This window comes from Drosophila montana, unplaced genomic scaffold (genome assembly GCF_035044405.1).
Source record: "Drosophila montana isolate Dmon_TW-CO22-7 unplaced genomic scaffold, ASM3504440v1 contig_3200_1, whole genome shotgun sequence".
NCBI classification, from domain to species: domain Eukaryota; kingdom Metazoa; phylum Arthropoda; class Insecta; order Diptera; family Drosophilidae; genus Drosophila; species Drosophila montana.
Genome location: NW_026998080.1, coordinates 4995269 through 5019309, shown reverse-complemented (window position 1 = coordinate 5019309; position 24041 = coordinate 4995269). Strand labels below are relative to the sequence as shown.

At 40.6% G+C, this 24041-nt stretch overlaps 3 protein-coding genes across 4 annotated transcripts in view; all 3 read right to left on the bottom strand.

The window, feature by feature from the left end:
• Positions 1-510: 510 nt before the first annotated feature.
• LOC135432491 (putative gustatory receptor 58b) lies at positions 511-1740 on the bottom strand. Its single transcript, XM_064688219.1, has 2 exons — positions 742-1740; positions 511-684 (listed from the first exon to the last, which is right to left on the bottom strand). The coding sequence occupies exons 1-2, from the start codon at positions 1738-1740 to the stop codon at positions 511-513; spliced, it is 1173 nt and encodes a 390-aa protein (XP_064544289.1).
• Positions 1741-9573: 7833 nt separating this feature from the next.
• dany (distal antenna-young) lies at positions 9574-11209 on the bottom strand. Its single transcript, XM_064687016.1, has 2 exons — positions 10224-11209; positions 9574-10150 (listed from the first exon to the last, which is right to left on the bottom strand). The coding sequence occupies exons 1-2, from the start codon at positions 10417-10419 to the stop codon at positions 9639-9641; spliced, it is 708 nt and encodes a 235-aa protein (XP_064543086.1). The 5' UTR covers positions 10420-11209; the 3' UTR covers positions 9574-9638.
• An 894-nt stretch (positions 11210-12103) lies between these two features.
• Positions 12104-24041, bottom strand: part of LOC135432107 (uncharacterized) — a 75678-nt gene continuing 63740 nt past the window's right edge. For both annotated transcript variants that reach the window (XM_064687587.1, XM_064687588.1), the window contains exons 7-9: positions 23031-23185; positions 22659-22938; positions 12104-14245 (exon numbers count right to left, since the gene is read on the bottom strand). In XM_064687587.1, the coding sequence (XP_064543657.1) occupies positions 12679-14245; positions 22659-22938; positions 23031-23185 (2002 nt within the window). In that variant the 3' untranslated portion in view covers positions 12104-12678. The remainder of the gene's footprint in view (positions 14246-22658; positions 22939-23030; positions 23186-24041) is intronic.

Genomic DNA, 24041 nt, shown 5'->3' with positions numbered 1-24041 from the left:
CATTATCATTATCATTATCATTATCATTATCATTATCATTATCATTATCATTATCATTATCATTATCATTATCATTATCATTATCATTATCATTATCATTATCATTATCATTATCATTATCATTATCATTATCATTATCATTATCATTATCATTATCATTATCATTATCATTATCATTATCATTATCATTATCATTATCATTATCATTATCATTATCATTATCATTATCATTATCATTATCATTATCATTATCATTATCATTATCATTATCATTATCATTATCATTATCATTATCATTATCATTATCATTATCATTATCATTATCATTATCATTATCATTATCATTATCATTATCATTATCATTATCATTATCATTATCATTATCATTATCATTATCATTATCACTATCATTATCATTATCATTATCATTATCATTATGATTATCATTATCATTAACTATTTAATGAACTTCGACTAAGACGGCATTCTATTAAATTTATTAAAAATATTCTAGTTTGTCAAGCTCTTTTCATACTTACGCTTCAGATCAAATTGCATTAGAAAGATGACTTGGCACAGAACTGTGGCCAGGTACCCCAGACAGGCAGGCTTGTCGAGGACCACACAGCCGCAGATACGGTAGACAAGACGATTGTTGCGTAGGCGAATCACAAATAGCTCCAACTGCAAGCGAAAGGGGCATATTTGAAAAACCGACAAAAATTTTGAAAATTGACTAACCTCTTTCTCTGATTCCGGGCTCAGTGTGTGTAGATCGTTAAACTGTTTAATCAGCTGACCCGAATCATTGCATGAGTTTATTGCGCTATCCACCATATTCATGATTAAGATCGAATTCCAAAAGCTGAATACAATAAGTCCATCGCCAATGAGAAATCCCAAGTTATCGGACTCAATTGTTTGATTAGAAAACTGCACGGCATGGTAGAGAACATTCACATTAGCGGAAAACATATTTAGAAAGATGCTGGCATTAGCCACGTCGTAAATGCTAAATGCGCGTCGGGCTAGAATGACCCACTCGGCGTGTATGCCAGCAATGCGTCTCAGATCCTCCTGCGTGCGCGATCTCACGCGCCGGCATAGGGCCTGAAGTGAGAGTTGAACAGCCCGGAACTGATGATTGAGTAGCAGAAGCAGCGTAAAAAAGCCTACTCGGCCCACAGAAACCATCAGCATTGCAGGAGCATGCAGCAACAGCTGCAAACGATTTTCCGATCTGAACAAGCGATATTGCATTAGAATCAAACAGCAGAGCATCGCATAATTAATGCACAGCTTGCGGCGCAGTTGTCCCGCCAGAATTAATTGCATTTGTTCCATTGACTCTTCGCCGGCAACACGACACAGGATTTGCCAGTGGGCCCTCCAATGCACAAGGAAGTCTCTGTAAAGCTGTATCAGCCGCTGGCGTTGTAGCCAGACCAACCCATAACAGCTCAGAATGGCGATAAAGCGTACCGTCAGTCCCACAATCAGAGCCCACTGCAGCACAATGTTGTTCCTCATATACCCGCTGAAGATGCCGCCAGGCATCATACACGGTATCTCCAACAATAGCACCACGGTCAGGAAAACACTATAGATCATATAGCCGGCAGATACCTTCGCTATGGTCAAATCGCAGTTGCCAATTTTCAGCGTCGTTGGCATCAGCCCAAAGACGAGCATATGGTAATAGCTTACAATGAGCAGCACGCGCAGCTTACGATTCAACATGTTTCGGTTAGAGGCACAAACTAATTGAAAATAGAGTATGTAAAAGCGAAAGGCCTTTGGCTGTTGACTGTTGATGAGGAAAATTAATTAGTTAAAGGTGCGTATGGCTAATGATAATCTGATAGCTTGACGGTACCCGAGGCTCAACCATTTTCCATGTAGCGTGGGTACTAATCAGGTTGATTTACTTTTTATACCTTGTGCTCTTCAACCCGTAACTTGATCAGGTATACATATATACATATGTAATTTGAATAACATGCATTTGTACAAAACCAATTTACTGTAGTTTACCCATTAACATTACCTAACAATATTGAAACGACAGCTGAATTAAGGGTAACTCCTTGTCGAGGACTCCAACCAATTGCTCCTATAGGCCATTTGATATACTAACCGATGCATGCTGCCTTGCCCGGTCCAAGTTATTTGTTAGACTCTTAAGATAATTCTCTGCCTATTCCCGGATATTTCCCGGTAGTACATGTACATATTTACGAATCACAAGAACCTCGGATTCTACGGCATTTGGAATATGTTCACAAATATCATGGCTGGACATATTAATTTTTTTAGATATGTTGTTTATTGATTTTGAGTGCTGCTGACAGCAAGCGAGAGTCCTTATTAATAATTTGCATAAGTTTCTGTAAGTGAAAAGTGCTCCAGTTAAAGTGCTGACTGTTGTTTTTCATAGAATTGAGAGTATGCGTGTGAGCGGCCCAGTATTATTCCTCTTGTCCAACATGGTCGGCCGTGCCTGTTGCCTAATGGCGTGTCGTTATGCATCAAGTTATTAAATATTAAAAGCTATTTATGAAACGCGTTCCAATCGTTGGTGATTACTATGGATTGGTCTACAAAGCGTACAAAAAGCGACGCCAGCAAGGAAAGTAATTGTTTGTCCGAAGCCGCGGGAACTGAAGAAAAGAACTTGTGAAGCGTTTCTCTTTTTGGACTTCAGACATGAAAATAAGTATTGAGAGGTGACTGTGGAACATTCCTTTATTGATGGGTCTGAAAAAATATAAAATAAAAAATTTAAAAAAAGTGGCTTATAAATTAGTTTTATTTGATAGATGTCAAGACAATCTTATGCCTGAGAGGATTCATCTACTTCCTGCTTTATATAGTTTTGATCGAGTAGTCCAGGCGCAGTCTTATCAAATTTTTATACCCTTGAGCTGATCCGATGTAGCCATGATTATGTGTCCCTCTATCTATCTTTCTAAACGCGTCGATCTCAGTGACTCAGAGACGTAGGTTTCCCTATTAAGATAAGTTCAAATCATCAACAGCATATCGCTCAAAACCGACAACTGTCGATTTTTAGATTCTGATTCAAAAACGAGTTTCTTAAGAAATAGAGCAGACGGATCTTGGCATTTGATCATGATATTTAATTTAGAGTCGGAAATGTATGTACATATTTGATCTTATCTTATTACTCTTTTGAGTTTATCCGCAGGATCTACCTAGGATAGGATTCTCTCAACTAAATTACACAGTAACTCCTTGATATAATCAATATACCAAAAGCTTTTCGAACATTCTGCGCCGTAGCCTAAATAGCAGAGCCTTTATTAATATTCTTCTCTCATATATAACTAGCGTAAGCTTAAAACTAGCTTATACTTGCTTTGAAACCGCTCAAAAATTCTCAAAAATGCATTTTCCCTCATCCGTGCAGTGCTAATAAACTGGCTGCAACCCTTGTAAGTTCATCCACGAAACTATACAAAGTGATGTTTAATTTGTTTGATGGCTAATTGAATGCAATTTCAGACGCACAGCTTATCTGGACCGTGTCATGTTGGCCAAAGCAATCCAACAACAGGCAGGGGATGCTCGGGCTCCATGTGTCCAGTTGTGGCATTAAATATGACGCAACAGCTAACCCTATCATTTTCGTCTCCTGCCCAACAATATTTCTTGGCTGCCTTTTGTATTAATTCCAATTATCCGCACGACTGGGGAATTTTCATTTAGATTGATAGGATTTGGGGTCATTATGCGTTCTATCCATCTGTGGACGCACAGTTAACATCCGCCAACCATCTGGACACACACATTGTTGTTAAATACTTTGTTGTTCCTACATTAATACCCTGTACTCCAGAAAGGGGCAAGGAATCTAAAGCACTAAGCTGTGCGAATACATAAGACATCGAAAAGAACGATTGCTTTCATATCGATTTTAGAGGTTTTTGAAACTTAATACATATTAAGATTCGCTTAAATCTTACATTTTGTTGACACCTCTTATTAATTATAATAATCCCGTTAATCAACATAGTTATACCTGTTTGTCCAATCCGGAAGCGGATTGATGGCTTAAGCAAATTCCACCCGCAATAGTATGCAAATGATCTTCCCAAAAAGGATTTCCCTCCTCCAAAGGAAGGACTAAGGCTGAAAATGCGAAAGTGCAAGTTTGAAGTCTTGAAACCTATTTTTAAAATTCTACATCATAAAATATTGAATGACATACGTTAGATTACATCGCTGCCTTTCTAATTATTTTAAACCTGGCTCATAGCGGAAATTTCGTTCCTCTGGTCGGGAAAGCATCTGATTTTCCAGTTGTGTTTGCAATTTCAAGCAGAAAACGTGGTTCGAGCAAAACTGTGTAATACCCGCTAGTTCGTATATTAAGTTGTATTTTGTTTAGGGTAACTTCTACTCAATCACAGCGAAGTGAAGCACTTTGACTTATTGTTTCACTGTTTGCTGTAGTTGTTGTTGTTGTTGTTGTTGATTTTCGTCTTGGGCAGATGTGTGGCAATCGATGGTCCGTTTGGGGCACATAATTGGCAGGGAGGGCTTCTGTATTGATTGCAAAGTTACGCTTATGACATGGCCGGAGCACAACACGAACAAATAAGATTTCTACCAAAAACTAATTAGCAACGGGCACAGTTAATTTAACTTGTTCTGCTTTGAAACCATTTTGAGCTCCATTAGCTGAATTGAAAATATAAAATTGTCGAAAATGCATCAACAAAATTTGTGCACATTCAGCAGCAGTTAATGGCAGTTGCCCTGTGTCGTAACTCTAAACAGAACGTCAATTTCCTAATGTTGCATTCGCTTTAATGCAGTTAATTTATTGTATGGCTTTTCCAGAAGCCGGCATGGCTTTTAAATTGACAGGACGGAAATGTGCGACTCAAGCCGCTATCAACAGAACCACAAGAATGTGGGTCAAGTAGTTTTCAACACTTAAATAAACTCTGCTGCATTGCCAGGACTTTAGCCTCTTCGTGGTTTCATCCTTTCGTCCTGAATGCGAGCCAACAAAATGCTGGACAGCGTTTTCTTTGGCGTTTTCGTTTTCTGGGTCAACGTGGACGTCGCATAAATATAAATTGTATTGTTTCAAAAAGTTTTTCCCAGTCGAGCTTCGCGGCTAACGGAAAAGTAGTTAAAGTTTTGTTTTCGCCGCTAGTTTATTGCGTGATTTCCTTTGCAATGACACAGCCCTGACGCTGACAGCGGGACGCTTGCGGGGGTTGCTATTGGCCGGACTTTTCTCATCTCTTGGCAGCCGACAGAGCCCGTTTAAAGGTGCTAAAACATTTTCCCAAATAATTTACAGCTGCTGTTGCTGTATTTGTGGTTATTTTCACAAGTTGCGGCAGAGTTTTTGGCTTTTCCCAGCAATTTGTTCGGGCCATAATTTCTTATAAACTATTGACTGGAAAACTGCTACACTTGTTTTTGTTAGCATTCAGTTTATCAGAGCCAATTCTTAGAGAGAAATGTATATCCCAATAAATGTTGTACTGTTAACTTCTTTAATGGAAGCCGAACTAAATAGTTGGTTGTTGTGTTTAAGGTTTTTGGAGATAGTCAATAATTGTGCCTCGACAGGTCTTGAATTGGATGCACTCTGTCCGAATGGGAGAGGTGGTCTTCTGTCAATACATGCTCGATTGGCGCTAAGTATTGCCAAAATATGTTCCCATCTAGCTTGGAAAGCCATCTGCTTGTCACTGCAGTAAGGTCTGCTTATCACTGCAGTAAGCCTCTTGCTGGCCAATGACAGTTCCTCATCTAGGTGTTGCACACTGTGGTCAGAAATTCTTGCCAGCGTATCACAAATTCTTTAGCTCTCTTAGTCGTAGTCTTAAAGACCCTGTCACGTCTCCTTTTTGCTTTGGATTTTGGATCTGGTAACAATATATTTTACTTAAACCTTGTCCATGTGACAAGGCGTGGCTTCTATATTTACCCTACCCGACCTTTTATAGCCTATATTGATGGCCTATTCTTGGCAAAACTAATAAAACATATAACAAAAGAAATATATATATATTTTTGTTACCTTTTTTATTATTATGTGTAATATTTCTTGGTTGGTTTCTGATTGGAATAATGGGCGCAACTAATTTGTGTGGTTTTCCTTTCCAAATGGCAATATATCATATATTGTACGCCTACATAAATTGTGTGAGCGTATAATGAAACAATGGAATTGCATGCAGGATGTTCCCTATCTAAGGCAAGATTCCAGCGAGATTAAATAGATATATATTCGATAAGCTGATTGCCGAGACGCTCGGTTTCGCTTTGCTTCCGGTAAAGCAAAATTCAAACTTAAAGCATACTTTTCGGCGCCACCAGCCTCGCTTCTTCGTCTCATTTTCTAAATGATTCACAATTCACAACTGGATTGCAAACATTATGCACGTCGAGTGCAACGTGACCAAGTCCGGAGCATTCCCTCCGGTGGCAGACGCTTTACATTTCCTGACTTTTGCCTGCCACTTCTAATTGCATTTTTACTTAGTGCAGGCGGTAAAGTTTGCGACGATTGCCACGCCCCTTTGGCCCAGTCCAGCCGCACGCGCAAAAGTTTAATTAAACGTGTTTGATTTATGACTTGCGAGGGGGCAGCACCCGCTGTGCCGCTTGCCTGGACTGGGCTGGGCTGGGCTGTGCCGAGGCGTAGTTCTGGGTCGGTGGCAACCGCAATTCCAATTCGAGAACCGAATGCGTTTATTTTGTTTGGAGTTTGATGCTTACTGCTTCCTCCGTGCTGGCCATGAAAGCTAAGCACCTTTATGGCAGCTGCAGATGTGTGTGTTCGTGTGTGTGGCTTTTTGTCCCATATGATTTCCGTTCTCGTTTCGAAGCACCTGGCAAACTTAATGGGGCTGTGTGCGTGTGCCATAATGCGTTTATTGTTTTCATTGGCATTAAAGTTGCATTTTTGGAACCTCGTGCCTCAACAAGTTAATCAATGTTATATCGGTCCCTAAATTGCTCAGAGAGCTACCCAATCTGGGTCGCAAATCCCTGCGGCTTATGCCCTAAATCAGGTACAGGCCACAGCACAAATCTCTCGCTCAAAATATTCCACGATAATCAACGTTGATAGGCCTCCAACTTTGGCATCGTTGCTAAAAAAGTGATTCAGGAAAAAAACAACCGAGTCCGCACAAAATGTATTCCCGTTACATGCTTACGGGTCTGCCGTTGCCGCAATAGCCATTTTCTTGGGCCGCCCTTCTTCCATATTTTTTATGGTCCTGCGTGCAAAATGAAAATGGAAAAAGTTTCGTGTTAAGCAAGTAATATTTTTCGATGAACTGCCGGATAATCGCTGCGTGCTACATTGCCCACTGGATGCTGGCTTAGTGGGCTTAGCTTTCGTGGTTGGCCTGACATCCACAAAAAAACAAAAAAAAAAAGAAGGTGAATATAAAATCGTGCCTCCTGATTACCCTTCAATTAGGTGTTTTATTTTATGCGGCTCGCATGAGCTAGATTTCTGTATCAAACAGATTTATTGAATGGCTTTTAAGCTACTCGCAATATCTGACAATGAGCGGGGACACATTCATAAAGCTTGTCAGAATTCAGACAGTTATATGTGTGCCTTCTTTTAAGTAAACAAAAAGAACGTTTATCTTTGGCATACCGAAGATTAAATACCCTTGCTTACATATGGCTTACGGCAATATATTGTCCATACCAGAACTCATGTACGGCTAATTCTTCCTATACAGCTATATGATAAAGTAGTTCGATATTGATAAGATTTCACTCACATGTGAGAGCATTATAGAGCTCGTTAAGATATCTTGAAAAAAGAATAGCTTTTCATTCAATAACTTACATCATTATATATCATATAGTCGTCTGTTCTGCCTTGAAAAGAAAGATAGAGCATTGCGTAGTTTTCACACAGACCGACCAGTCAGACGGACATGAATATATGAAGTCGGTTGTTGATCAAGAATATATATACTTTGTAGGGTCAGAGATGCTTCCTTCTGGCCTTCTGAAAGACTAGTTCGCATAGAAACAGAGAGACGGACAGACGGGCAGATGGATAGACAGACAGACGGATATGGCTATATCAAGTCGGCTGTTTATGCTGATCTGGAAAATACATCCCTTATGGGGTCGGAGATGTCTCCTTTTATGCATTACAAATTTCATGACATGCTTCCCTCTACAGGGGTATACAAATAATCTTAATCTCTGTATATAAAACATTTTGCTTCAAAAACATTTTTACAGATCTTTGTCAGAATTCAATGGGTATTTAGCATTTTTAGGAAAATTTATCCCTCCTTGGTGAAAATGGGGGCCAAAGTTTTGGTGGGTGACGTTTCGCGCTCAAATTCGTTTTCAAAATCATTTGATTTGGGAAATTCCACCCGCCACAGTGGTAAATTGGCGGAAACGGTTGCATGAAAGTTTTTTGTTTACCGTCCGATCGGCTTAAAAGTCATCAAAGATCTTTGTGAGAATTTTTTTAATACGTTCTTTGGTGGCAAATGCGAGTCAATGGTTTAATAAACGAAAGTTTATTCATCAGCTTCAAGATTCTCTCCTAGACTAACTTGGGCGGAAGCCGTTGATTCCAACACTTGGAGATCAATGGAGATGATCAGTATATTCCCAAAGGTATTCTGTAAGCAACGATTTTATGAGGGGGAAGAGAGAAAGTTTGGTGGAAAATACGTGGAAAAATCAATTGTAATCTTTGCATAATCCAGTAAAACAGATGTGCATAGTGTAATCTGTCGTGATAGGGATAAAGGGCGGTTATTTCTGGTAGATCTGGATAGAGATGAGAATTGACGACGCCCTAACAGAAAAGAAGAAGAATCTATATCGCCAACAATCAACTTATGTAGGAAGACAGCACCGACGTGAAGTTTTGATGGTGTTCCTTATCCAGTTTTCTATATGACATTCACTTTTAATTACATACCATATAATGCAATATTTTAATTTAATAAATAAACTGTGACACTAAAATACTTACTTTTTTTTCAACTCTTTCAGCAAAGCCCTGATAAAAAAAAGAAAGTACTAAAACCAATTCATGTTTAATCCGGATTCTGCGATTTTATGGCAAAAATGGAATGCATGTAGCGCAAACTAAAAATGCATATGTGAAAATAAAAACATTTATTGTCAATTCTTTTTGTACTAAATAAATTTCATATTTAACATGGAGCAATTAATGTGTGGCAAAGCCGCAAATAAAACCGCTTAATTACGTGACTCTGACCAGAGCGGAGTGGCAGGACACGACAACAACAACAACAACAACAACAACAACAACAGCAACAATAAATGCAGGAAGAATTTCAATTGGAAATTTGCATGACATGCAATGAAATGAAAATAATAATATGGTTAATAAAGTCAGCCGCATCAGATTCGGATTCTGATTCGGACACCAGACATCAGACACCATAGACCATAGACCATAGACCAGAGTCCGGGCCAGAGGCCGGTGCAGGGCCCGGAGCCAATTATCGCACTTATTTCGCTGCTAATTAAAATGCAATTATTTGCTTTAAACAACATAATCCCATTGACAGGCGTTTTATTTGCATATTGAACATGTACATAAATAAATCGATTCGTTTTCACGGACTTGCCCCCTCGACATCCATGCTGGCGTCCTCGTCGTCCTCGGCCGTAATGTGCAGCCGCGGCGCCACAAAGCCCCCGCCGCCGCCGCCGCCGCCGCCGACATTGCGCGAAAGGGCCGGCGGGGTAAGCTGCTGCCGATTTATAGCCGCCCCCGCTGGCGCCACATACTGGCCCCCATTGGCGGCGACATTTCGCCCGGCCTCATCGACATACTCGCAAATGATCTGCCACAGGGACTGGCGATCTGTGGTGCCGCGCACGCGCGCCCGCAAATAGGCGGCCGTGGCAATCAGCGTGAAGTTAAGGATGCCCGCATTGAATATGTGCAGCCAGCCATTCAGCTGCAGCTGACTGCTGGCCGCCTGCTGGAAGAGCTGCATGGGCAGCGGCACGGCCACGGGCATGGGAGCTATGGAGCGGGTCCTCTGCTGGCCATTGTGATCCCGCTTGGCAGGTAGCTTCAAGGAGTGCACCACCAACGAGGGCGGCGATGCAGTCTCCGTGCCTGGCGTACAGAATGTGCTTCTAGCGTCAGTCGGAGTCGGTCGGCACAAAGTTGCTTAGATGCTTAGACTTACCCTCGCCCGCCTCGCGCGCCATGCGCTGATCGGCCCGCTTAACCCAGCCGCGCACCGTGGACTCCGGCACGCCCAGCTCCCGCGAGATGCCGGCCTTTGTTTCGCCGTTGCGTATGCGCGCAATCGCGCGCTCTTTGTCATCCATGGAGACCTGCACTCTGGGACGCTTGCCGCGGGGCACAGCAGTACGCTCCATGGCTGAAGACAACAAGGATCTTCTAGTCTATGATTGAGTTTTTTGTTTTTTTTTTTTTTTTGGGAGTTTCGTTTTATTTTATTCGCGTTTACAATTTTCAGAGAATTTGCTTTTTCACGCGCGCCGCTATCTGCGTCTGTTTTCCGAATCGGCAGTCGTAGATATTTGACAGGCGAGACCCTAGACAAGCGCTTTGGGCCAGCTGACATATAAATCGCTGTGGGTTCGTTTTCTTCGCGTTCGTTCGCATTTGCTTTCCTTTTGAGCTTTTTGTTTACTTCTCCTGCCTTGCGTCTTTGACAGTTGCCGCCCAGGGTCGCATCTGGTTGCGGTGCTGCCAACCTTTTCGCGTGCCGCAAGCTCCATTTTCCTGTTCCCATTCAAATTTACCGTCAGTTTTTCCAATGCGTTTATTTACGATTTCCTCTGTGTTTCACTTTTAATTCTTACATTTAATTCTGACGTACATCTAAAATATGTGTTCTAATTTATTTTTTCTCATTTCATTATTGTTGTGGGTAATCTCTCTTGTATCTTTTTTCTGGCACTGCAGCGGTGTGTTTGGGTCTTATTAACGACAAAAGGACTCTGAATCTAGCCTCTCAACTCTTAGCCAAGTGCACATAGAAGATACTTTGGGTCTGCATATAAATTCTTTTCTTATAGGGCTAGATTGTTGGGTTACGGTTTATTAAGTTTCACCTTGTTGAGTTAATCTATATAAAGATTCTATGGCTTTGTGCTGTGATAAATGGGCTGACAGTTGGAATTACTGAAGAAAATAATTAAATGATCAAATATTTGATCAAAAAATGCTTATAACTCAAGATACCAGAAGATGTTTGATGGAATGACGTTATGAATTGATCAGGATAGCTTGGTCAAAAAAGGGATTAACTATATCTTTTGAAACTCATTAAGTCCGAGATTCTACATTTTAGAAAATCTGGAGATCAGTTAAAATTGATTGAAAAATGTAGAAAAATTGAAATTATTTGAAATAAATTTGATAATATGCAGCACATTTTTTTTATAAGCTTAACTCTGCACGGACTGCACTTATTGAACACTTCTCTATTTAACATCATTGTCAAATGCAATAATTAAATAAATGGCCACTGGAGGAAACTTTTTGGATTTTGCATCTTCTCCACCGCTGCAATGCCTTTTTAACTCTGTCATTGTAATACGACTTAAACATATATAATACGACTTAGTTTCTAGAACCATTTCGGCTGAATTTTACAATTTTTTGTTTAGTATTTTCGGAAATTTCAAAGGTTTTAATTATGGTATTTAATTGTATCCCTCAAAAGTTTTGCCATTTTTTTCCGTTTGGGCAGCTTTGACCACCAATTAAAATGGTTAATTTTGTCCTTTAACTTTTTGTTTTTGTTATGGTCTAGGTAAATCTATGTGCAAAAAATATATATGTATTGTATATCGTACATTATATACATATTTATTTAAGTATGCATTTACTTATGTACGCTTTGTTTTTAGATTGACAATTTGCCAATAATAATAATAATAATAATAAATTGTATTTTATTGATACATATGCATGTATGTGTAATAACTAATAAAACCACCAACAATTTTTTATATGCATTTTTTTTTTTCTGGTATTTCTTTTGTTGTGTTTTTTTTTTTTGTTTTTGCTTTTTCTTTGTCATATTACTTGTCTACCTTAATTAATTTCTAGCATCTCGTTAAACTATTCTCTCTTTTTTCTTTTAACAATTATCACGTGACAATTTTACGCTTAATTAATTTAATCAGGGCAGTTAATCATTTTTCGCTTTGTGTCATGTTTTATACGTTTTGAGCTTTTATCGTATAATTATTTCAATTAATATTCAATAGCTGTCACGGGAGAATTTATAGATTTCAGCTTGTAAAACTACTTACATATACATAAGTGTTCGCTATTAAGCACTGCGTTTATTCATTGAGGAATTAAGTGAAATAAAACTGAGAGAATAGTGCACAGAACTAAGGGAGGCGAATACTGATGAATGGCAGTGTGAGCAAACAGCATGCCGACAAGTATCTGAATCTTCAGCCAAGTTTGATAGGAATGCAAAATTAAATGCGTTCAGGTTAAGTATTATAAGTTATTTAATATTCTCTGAAATCAAAATCCATATTTAACTCCCAGTTTCAAATGTATATCAAGTCCTTCAATAGACTTTTGATAGAAATTTCGACCGGAAAACTTTCCAGAAAACTCAGCCAAGGCTGGCAGAGATGTGCGCCTTAGTAATCCTCCTGCAGGTGTTGTAGTCCCGGCTGCTTCGGCGTCCCGCGGCACATGCGTCGCAAGATGGCAATCAGCAGGGCAAACACCGCACAGATGCCGAGCGTGATGAGGGCGAGCTTGCCATAGGGCAGTTCGCTGAGATCGCGTCGCAGGCAAATCTCTGGGGACTCGTCGTGGAGGACGAGCTGGCGGTACTCGCCGGCGTGGTGTAGCAGGCCGAGCTGTTCCAGATTCCACTCAATGTGCCGCGTTAGTTGGGCCAGCGTCGAGGTGTGCGTCACATTGGGACAGTTGGCGATGCCGTTGCAGAGCAGATGTCGCGGAATGCAGACCTGGGTGTCGCCAGGACAGCGGAAGTCGCAGCCGCCGTCCTGCAACAGAGACGCGGCCAGACTACCGTCGGGATTGCGGGGCAAGTGGAACAGCTCGGTCCAGACCAGTCGGAATATGTTCTTGCCTGGCTGGCCGTCGCCCGTGTATTGAATGAGCACCGGCAGCGGCTCCTGATCAGCGCCCGTGGCGCCGAGCTCTGCTGTGGTCAGTATGGGCAGATCCCTGGCCAGAGAAATGTTCTCCGGACACACCACGAAACGCGGCTCCAAGCGTCCGGCCAAATAAACCTCAATTTTGGCGCTTTCGCAACTGCGCTCAGCAAAGCGAGCCTTTTCCAGATTAAGCCACAAGTCCCGCTGAGCAGCCACCTTCAGCTCCCAGATGCACTTCTCTCGCCGATAATGGTGCTCCGGTGGTGCCATCGGCCCGGCTACCATGGCCAGTGCCTTCTTGAAGGGAAAGACGAGCTCGCCATCGGGTGACGGGCCCAAGGTGATGGGCCCGCAAAGCGGACCGTGCGCAAACTCATATGTCGCTTCGAACAATGGATTGGGATTCTTAAAGTACGACGTAATCGCATGCTGACCCTGCACAATCATCTCGAGATTCATTTGATCCGCCGACGATATGACACGCACAGCTCTCGGTATGTTGTCGCAGAAGCAGGCCAAGTTGTTTTGGAACTTGTCGCGCTCCTCCCAGATAACCAGCTTATCCACTCGCTCCTCGTGGCAGCGCGTGCACGCGTTGCTGTTGTACGGCAGCTCCTTGAAGGACACCGAGTTCACCTCGATAATTGCCCTGGCATAGAGCCGGCGATCCGTCACAAACTTGTATTGGCAGCGCACATCGCTGCCGCCGGTCCGCTTGAAAATGAGGGAGTTGAGCGGGGAGCGCAGCCGTCCTCCAGGATGCTTCCACGCGTACATTATCTCGTCGCAGAGCGTATTGGGCACCGGATCACCGAAGCGTGTGTTGTTGAAGAAGTCGTAGTGCGCCCAATAATAGAGCGAGCTGCCGCTATAGCTGCCCGTCTTGGAGTCGAACTGGACGTACAGCGAGGGGCTGGTGCTCACAAAGTCCACCTTCTCCATGGGACGCGAGAAGGTGTCGCAGAATGTTTTGATTATGCGAGCGGGGTCCGCATGATCCGAATCGTATATAGTCAGCGACTCCCCGCAGTCTCCCTCGTACTTCAATATGGGCGATTCAATGCGATTGATGCGAAAACTGGAACGAAAAGAGCAGGAAGAGCGTGGTGTGAGTGTGGTAAAGGGAATATCTGACATCCGACTCATAAAGTAAGCACCGTAAACATCTGCAGCCCCAGACCAAAGGCCTTTGGCTCTTTGCCAACGCAGGACCGAAATTCTGGGCAACATTTTCGACATATTCGCATCAGCCAGCCGCCCCGCGCGCTTCTCGTGCCGCGTCCTTCTGCAGTTTAATATAAATTCCGACTGGTAACAGGTAAAATCTCACTTTTTACTGCCACACGTAGCCTTCTCAGATTTGGCCGCTATGTGAGCTGCATTTCGTTGCAGTGCAGTTTGGCAAAAATAAATGCAAATTGCTTTGCTCAGGTATTTTTGGCTGGCACGTAGAATCTCACAAATTATTGAGGAAAATGTGAAATGTTCCTCAGAAATAATAAATAGACTTATGAAATGATTGAAGTCGTCAAGAATCAAGCACCATCTGCACACTCGTCCGAAAACCACAATAAAATAAACTAACTTAAATTCAAGATGTGTTTCATAACATTCTGACATATTTTTGCTCTCCTGCCGGCCGTCTTGGCAGTAGCAGTAGCCAACTTTTGCAGCTTTACAATCTCTATATATAAATCTGTTTGTCCTGACTGACTGACTTATTGACTGACTTATTGGTGAGCTAGTAAGAGCTAGAAAGCTGAAATTTTCACTGTAGTAACCTTATGTGTTGAGGGTGCACGTTAAGACAGGGTTAGAGGAAATTCCAGCCGTATGTGGGGAAAAATCACGAAAAAACGTTTGTATGAAACTTTTTTGCTTACCATACACATACATACATACATACATACATACATATATATATATATATATATATATATACATACATACATACATACATACATACATACATACATACATACATACATACATACATAAATACATACATACATACATACATACATACATACATACATACATACATACATACATACATACATACATACATACATACATACATACATACATACATACATACATACATACATACATACATACATACATACATACATACATACATACATACATACATACATACATACATACATACATACATACATACATACATACATACATACATACATACATACATACATACATACATACATACATACATACATACAAACATACGCCTCCTGCTCCGCCCCCTTGGTGCACCTCCTCCTGCTCCTCCGGCTTCTCAGCTTCCAGCGATGAAGCTGCCTGCGCCTAATTCATAGGTGAAGCCGGCGAGCCTTACTTACATTTTTGAGAATCGAGGAGGAGGGCAGCTTTAATAAATATGTTTTCATATTTAAATTTGCCGCACAACAAGACAGATTTGTCTGCTATTGGTATTTTATAAGACATATATATACATACATATACACACGCACACACATACACACACACACATTCACACACGCATACATACATACATATTTACATATATACAATATCAAGTTGGCATCGAAAGCTTTTTATATTTTCCGGCAAATTATTAATGTAGCAAATTGCTTTAATAGAAAATTTCACTTTAATTGGACTATTTTACTAAAAAACAGCCGAGGCTCAACCTGACCAAACCATATTTTGACAATAAGTTTTTGTATATACAACTGTGTGTTCTGAATAACTGGCTTATTGGTGATTGGTAGGAACTAGGTAGCAAATGTCTTAACTGGGAGCATGAAAACATGTTTCGGCGACTTTTCCAAATCCACCCGCAACTGTGGAAATTTGCGGAATACAGATGTTTTTAACTTATTTTTCAATCGGCTTTAAATTAGTTTTAGAACATCTTGTTACAATTAATTTGAAAGTTTATTTAAACGAAAGTTTATTTTCCGGCTGGTGTTCTCATTTTAAATATTTATATATGTATAACAAGGACTTCAAGATAGTACGGCTATGTTTTAATTTTCCATGGCGTATAATGTATACATAACGAACGTCTTAATTTGAAACAAGAAACATGGACAGGGTAAGATCTGGAAATACCAAAGTTGTTTGTCTTGATGGATTTACAAACTGAACGACTGAATGATAATTAACGCCCAAGATCGTGTTCCTTTTGGTCGAGAAATAAGTGGAAAAGTAATTTCTGAACTTAAAGAATAAACTTGATCAGAGAATAGCCAGGAAATACCAGCTAGAATCGTAAAAATGATATGATTATATGACCTGGCCATAGAGTTTTTCAAAACCAGAACTCTCGACCAGAACATATTTGCAGTTAGCTACAGTTATGGCCACCGCGAAAACTTTTCCAATTATCTGTTGGCAGTTGTCCAATCCACCTAGGATGCAGACCGCCAAAATAGTTTACGTAACCATCGCCAGCCATCCATCCCGCTAAGCAGATTTTGTACAATTACATTTGCGCTGGCCAGAAAATATGACATAATACAACATTTTATTAACCCACACAAAGTTGGCAAATGTCAAAAGCGAGGAAATAAAAAACAAAAAACAAATCACCATCATCAGCGGCGGGTCGGGTCCGGGACATGCGCCCCGACACAATTTCATTTTCGTTTCGTATCGTTTTTTATTTGTCACATTACTGTTTTCTGTTCGTTCCTTTTGCTCTGCTACTTCTATTCATAATAGAGCAGAGTTACACTATTTTCCCACCGCTGACGCTGCTGCTGCTGCTGCCGCTGCAACAGTCTGTGTCGCTGTTCCTGTACCCCCATCAGCCCCCTGCTCTATACGTGGCCGTGCCGTTATTCACGTACGCGACGTCGAAAAGTAAGCCTGACGCCCTGCGGCCTGTCCTCATAATCCGTTAGCAGCCTAGTTCTAGTTATGCTGACTCAGTAGGGAGTTTATTCAGCAGGACGACCAAAAAAACAAAACGGCAAAAAAACGTGGTACGCCCCCCCATAAAATATGCAATGCGGCAGCAGTCCGACATTCTGACCGCCCATCCGCCCATCCGCCCTCGCCCGGGTCTGTTGTCAACTGTTTGGGGAGCAACTGCTTAGTTATGTGCATATGGCAGTCAATTGGTGTCGTGACGTGTCGCGTCCTGTCGCGCGTCGAGTCCTGCTCAAGGCGTAGGCACTGTAAATTTTTATCCGCGATTGCAGCTTCTCTTTAGAGCAGATTTATTCGATGCACGGGGACCATATTGGAGCACAGCGATAGACTTGAATTTGAAATATTTGAATCAGCGTCAATTTTAAATGCACATTTTTAATTTAAACATGTGAAAGATCTCTAATCGGGAATCGACTAGGGGATACCCCAAACTTTATGCTCCCACTCGTATTAATAAAATTAATTAAAAAATTTTGCTCCAGTGTCGAACTCGCACAACTGCCTTCGATTTAGCGCACTAATTCCCATCGCCTCATACCACACATACCTCACCAAGAGTTGCGTTTTAGGAAAAAAACTGAACTGAAATAAAAGATTTTAGAAATACATCTACTCTAGATAGATCTACTCTAGCTCTTAAAGAGATTTGATAAAAAAAATAGGGGAAAAAAATTAAATAAAATACGTATATACATACGTATATCTTCCTCTACCATTTCCACAAAGAAGCGATGGATTTTCCGAAAAGTTTAAAGCTCAATAAAATGTTCAGCTTTGCTCCTCTTATGGTTTTTCATTCAATCGTTTAGTCAGTATGGAAAACTCTTTTATATATATGCAGAATCTGCAATATATGAAGATTCAAAACTAAGAGTTTAGAAAGAGAACTTAGCTTGTCGGCCTATTCAAGAATATGCACCTCTCAGATAGCAATCGCTTTTTGGCCAACTTCGCATTCAGTATAACAAATCCAAAAGTACACTTACAGGAATTAACAACAGCTGGCCACCAAAGGGGGCAACTACTATCAAAACCCACAACTTTCGAAAGGAACAAAAAAATCAGAAGATACTTCGTGTAGCAGAAAAAGGTGCAGGCATGACATGTTACTTAAATGAGCAAGTTTGTTGGAAACAATGTCGACAGTGTCTAGACTCCAGACATCAGGCAGCAGCAGAGGCAGCAGCAGAGCCAGCAGCAAAGGCAGCAGCAAAGGCAGCGGCAGAGGCAGCAGCAACAGTTAACGCAGCCAAGCAGAGTCTTGCTCTGTAACTGAAGCACTCAAGGGCTGCGAGCAGGGCTGCCAATTCAGCTGTTTTCTAGCTAAGTTTGGCTGTTTTCAGGATGAAATTTGCAGGTGACTGAAATTTTGGTTTAGCTATTTATGGTACCTCATATAAAAGGTTATATTTGACGGCTTGTATTTTAGCTCATATTCAGTGTTGTTTTTATATTTTTTAATTTTGTGGAATTTTGTAAAATGTGTAGATGTGACTGATCCTTTAAAGCATATTGTACCTACTGAAAGTGTACTAAGATAAGCTTAAAATATTATGACACAAAAAACACCCTTAATTTTTGATAATTTTGTTAATTTAATTTAGCTGTATTGAAATCAGTTAATTTTTTGGAGCGGCAGTTGGCAACACTGATTGCGAGGCGCAACAACAACTGTAGGTAAAGGCAAACCAGGCAATGGGATGAGCTGTCATGCGGGGCGTGCGGTGGCTCTGTATGTTTGTGGAGTGGGGGGGAGGCGCGGTCGGTGTGGGCGTACAATTGTTGTCATGGGCGTTGCAACAACTTGAGTGAAGTTGGCAGCGAGCAACAACAACAAGAACAGCAAAGACAAAAACTTAACGGGATAGTACGAAATTGTGCACAGCTCACGCAGTTCTCTATTGCTATTTTTTTTTGTTGCTTTCTACTTTGAACTTTTGGAGCGACTGCGAAGCTAGCTGATAACTAACGGTGCTTTGCAAGCGCACACACAAAACACGGTTGCCACTTGCTAAAAATATTCTATACCAAGAATTCGATGAAAACATACCATTAAAGGTATAAAAATAAAGTTTACGAATACTTTTTTAATTTTTATGGGCAATTGGTAAGCAAATTATGCTTAAATTTGCGTAAAGCATATACATATATTTGAAAAAATTTCACGGAACCCCTTTGGAAATACATAGTTCAATATTATAAGAAAGTGGATATTGGATATAGATTGGAATTGTAAACTATTAAAAAACGTACATATTATTATTTTAACTTAACTTTAATGGAAAATATGTATTTGATAAATGTTACTTAATTAAAAATATACATATTTGTAATAAAAAAACCAAAGGAAATATTTGCAACTAAATGTTATTGAAACACCGAGGAAAGGACCACCATTTTGTAAAATAAAAGGTACACTGTACCATTACAAAAGCTTAGTAGCATTTTTGGTACATTTCTATCACATGTGGCAACCATACAAACAGTGAAGAAAAACACACACACACACACACATACAAATGCTTGTCTGTTGTGCTCTCAGCTCGTCGCAGTCGCCAGTGTTGCGCTTTGTGCACTGTAATCACGCAATCATGTTGCCCACTTCTGAACTCTTAATGGCAATCGGTGTAAACGTGCGCACAAGTTCTCTCACGAGTTCGGTTGGGCTCTGGGTTTAGTTCTGCTCGTTTTGTAGGTGGACATAAATATTTATCTTTTGGCAAAAACTTGTTTGATATTTTACTCCTCTATCTCCAACCATGTGCACAACTGCAAGCGCGGGTGTTTCTGTATGTGTATATGTGTGTGTCTGTGTCTGTGTGTGTGCGAGCGTGTTTGTGTTTCTGAGTCTGATGTTGGCCATGCACATAGTTTTCTTTGCAGTTTTTAGCCAAAAACTTGGCAATGTTTTGCAACATTTTGTGCATAAATTATAAGGTTGCAACATGGTCAAATGTGCAGGAATCTTTGCCGTTACTCTGACAACTTCGGGACTATGCTCAGGCAATACTTTATGCTGCGGCAGATCACGACAAATAGCATTCCCGGACTTACAAGACTCGCTTAAGCGAAACAAGTAGTTGGAAAATATTTAAAATACTTATGTACAAACACCAAATGTGGTTCAAACATATTTAAAAATAAGTTTGTATTATGAGTCTATCAAATATTCAACACCCTTGCAGATATATAGTACATATTTATGTGAGGTTTTCTAAACGTGTATTGAATACATGTTCGGTTGGTATTTCCTTCTTGAAGAATTAGACGAATACTTTTCGCCAAAATGTTTAAAGGATAATAATAATTATTTATATTCTTTTGACAAATCATTTATGCATGGAAAATAGTGTATATTTTTGAATAGAACCTTGAGATGACTTGATATAGCTTTATGGACTTGTCTTTCTGCATATTATAATGGAAGAAAGTGGGAGGTAGAGCCTTATCTTTTCATGCTATGGCGCTGGCTTTTCCTAATAATTTTTATTTCAAATCAACCCAATTTTTGCAAATATATATGTTACTTTACAGATCTCGGTTCCTTGGGTTTAGTTCGATGTACATATATATATAGCTCTTTCAATAATCGATCATTTCTAATACACTGCTTCAATCTGAACGAGTCTGAACGAGTCTTTCTATGTCTATTTTATCGGAAAATCATACTACTGACAGATAGACAAACCTGAAGACGACTGTCTTGCTATGTAAACTCAACTATTGATAACATATACTTAGGCAATGTCTTCCTCAATGCATTCAACCTATTCTAAGATATCTGTTATAAATAAGGTCAAAAGCCTATTCCAATTAGGTCCCTAAAATAGCAGCGCTTTACGAAATGAGAATTCGATAAGTTTTCAGTATCTATAGACATCCCGAGTCGATTTGCAAAGCGCATTTACCCTTTCCCAATTTAAATGTTGTTTACTTCTGAACTCTCTGGTACACCCTTCGGTGGCATTCAATTAAAGGAACCGAACCATCAGTGTCCTCAAAATGTCAGAGCTGGAAAACTTTGCCATCTTCTTGGCGGCCGCCGCCCGATCCTCCACGCTGGAGCTGGGCCGAAATGTAACCCGCAAGACCGCAGTACAATCAAATATTTCCCTACCCAATGCATAGGCGCCTTGCATTCAGAGGGGGCAGGGGTGGGGGGACTTTCAGTAAATGCAAACTCAAAATGCACGACCGAGTGCGACACTTGGACAAAAGTTCAGAGAACGGATTCAGACACAAACAACGGCCCGGCGACGCCGACAAGGATAAGAAAGGCAAAGAAGGGTCGGGTGGGGGGGGGGGGGGGGGGAGCGACGGGGCGCTGCACAAAGTAAAAATATAAAGAACAACTTCAACTCGACACGTTAAATTAAAATGTCACATAAATCTTTGCGGCAAATTTCATTAAAATACGCTTACAGCATAGAACGCAGCGCCAAAATGAATTCAAGCTGGACTGGGACAAGGATTGCGAACGGGGCATGCCCCAAAAACCGCCAACAGGCGCCCACATAGCCGCAAAACTTTGCACTTTAAGTGAAATGTCGACGACGTCTATGGATTTTAAACGGGAGCCTCTCGGACAACGCCCCTTGTCGGGGTATTTATAACAATAAACTAAAGTTCGTCGGGGCATGTGGAGAACTAAACAAAGGGAGCAGACAGCCCGACAAAAGGGCGGCTTAGAACCGTAAATAGTGTTGGACAATACAATAATATAGCACTTGGACGATGTTCAAATCGACTTGCCTAAATAAGACCATGGATATGACTATGGAATATTTAGACAGGGGGTGGATTTACCAAAAAATGTGCTGTAACTCTCTTAAAAACCTTGGCAAAGATCTTTTAAAACGGTTTTGATGATCAATCATATATATTTGATCATGTACATCTTTACTATGCTCGGCCTTGTCGCTATGGATATGACTATGGAATATTTAGACAGGGGGTGGATTTACCAAAAAATGTGCTGTAACTCTCTTAAAAACCTTGGCAAAGGTCTTTTAAAACGGTTTTGATGTTCAATTATATATGTTTGCATATGTACATTTTCACTTCTTTTAATTTAAGACATAATTTTCCATCTTTTCTCTGGTCGTGTAAAATTTAAATGTACCTTTATTAGACTGAGATCTCAATTGATATTTAATGCAAGCTCATTGATCCTCTTACAAACTTTGAATAGCCATAAGAAATAAACGAAACGAAAAGTCAACAAAATCTAAACGCACAAAGTTGTTTAACATGGATCAAAATAAGCCTCAAATCAATCCGATGAAAAAGGAAAAAAGTTAAAGCAATGATTTTCTAAATATATATTGGGAGGTCTTTGCAAACGGGAAAAACAGTTTATATATATTCAAAAATTTATGTACTTTCTAAAAGAAAACCTATAATGGAAATATAGATAATAATACATTTTCTTTAAATTTTTAGTTTTACGTAAACAAATCAGAATTTTCCATGCCAATGAAAATATATGTACTTTAATGTCTACTCTCTGATCATATAACAGTAATATATTTTGGAGAAAGAAAATAGTGTCATATTTGAATGCTCACCTCGGGAAATAGAGTCGCACAATTTCGCCGGGATGTCCTTTGATGTGATAGCTGCAAGAGGTGTTCGGTGGATACCAGTGTGCGATGCTGAGGAAGATGCCCTCGCTGGCGCTGCTGTCCTTTAGCGAATCGGAGCTGAGCAGCCAGTCGCAGACGCCGTGCTTTATTCCCGCAGTCTCCACATGGCCTGGCCAGTTGCCAACATTGAAATGAAAGCCGGTATTGAGCAGCGGACCCGCCGGCGATGTTACAAACTCCACGTACATGTATTGTGAGGTGCCTATGGACGGGAACGGGACGGTGACGCGGTTGAAAAGTGGAAGTGGATTTTGGTTATCGGGCAATCGCCATCGGCGTTGCCTTTGTACTTACCAATAATGCTGAATGGGAACTTGCCCAGGCCGCAAAATTTGCCTATCAGCGGCGAATGCTCATCGCGCCCGTCATAAACGGCTAACCAATCGTAGGGGCAATGCTCGTTACCAGACCCTATGGGCCTGATGGGGCAGGTCATCACGTTCTCGCATCTGTAAAGAGACCGCGGGTCGAATATAACGAAAACTGATGAATGTGTCCGTTGAAAGTGTTTGCACTATTCATTTAAAGAGTGTTCCCCAAACACCAAAGGAATAATCCTTTGATTCCTTTGATTTAATTTATCCCTTGACGCAGACGTCAACTTAATGAAAACCAGCAATTAATGGATGCATCTCGCTAAATTTCAAGAGCGGAGTTGCGATGTTAAAATAAAAAAACAAAGTCGGGTGCAATCGACTGCGTAACACTGGCTCAGGGTGCAAAAAAGAGTTTCAGCAAAATTAATTATCGATATTGTCAAATTGGCGTGTTTCCAGATGGTGTAGGATCAATCATTGCAGGAGTTCGTAGGCATTCAAATTTACGTTAAAATTAATCTAAGGTAACTTTAGGTTTACCACGTCTTCAGTCATATATTGCATGTACCCATGAGTATAAATTGCAAATTTCAATTCTCTAGCTTCAAGCGGACGGAGGTAAGGGAAGACTGACATGGCACACAACCAATATACCCGCTTCGTTTGGTGAGCGAGTGTAAAAAGGAGGACTGAAAAAAGCACAGCCCGAAAGTGAAAGGCATGGAAAAGTTGGCGGACAGGGACGTAGCCTATGTTAGCTAAGCAAGACTTAAGATTTTAGTGAGTCCCAATTAATTCACCTAACTCCCGATTCATACGCACGGCTGTTCAGGTCAAACATTTTGATGGGTAAACCCCTTAAGCCCCCCCCATTAACTACGCCTCTGTCTATGACATTCATTTGCAGTTTGGCAGCGCACATAAAAAGCGAGCGTAAAACATTCAAAGCGTCTTTTTTGAAGCATTTTCTAACTTTAAGTTCCGGACC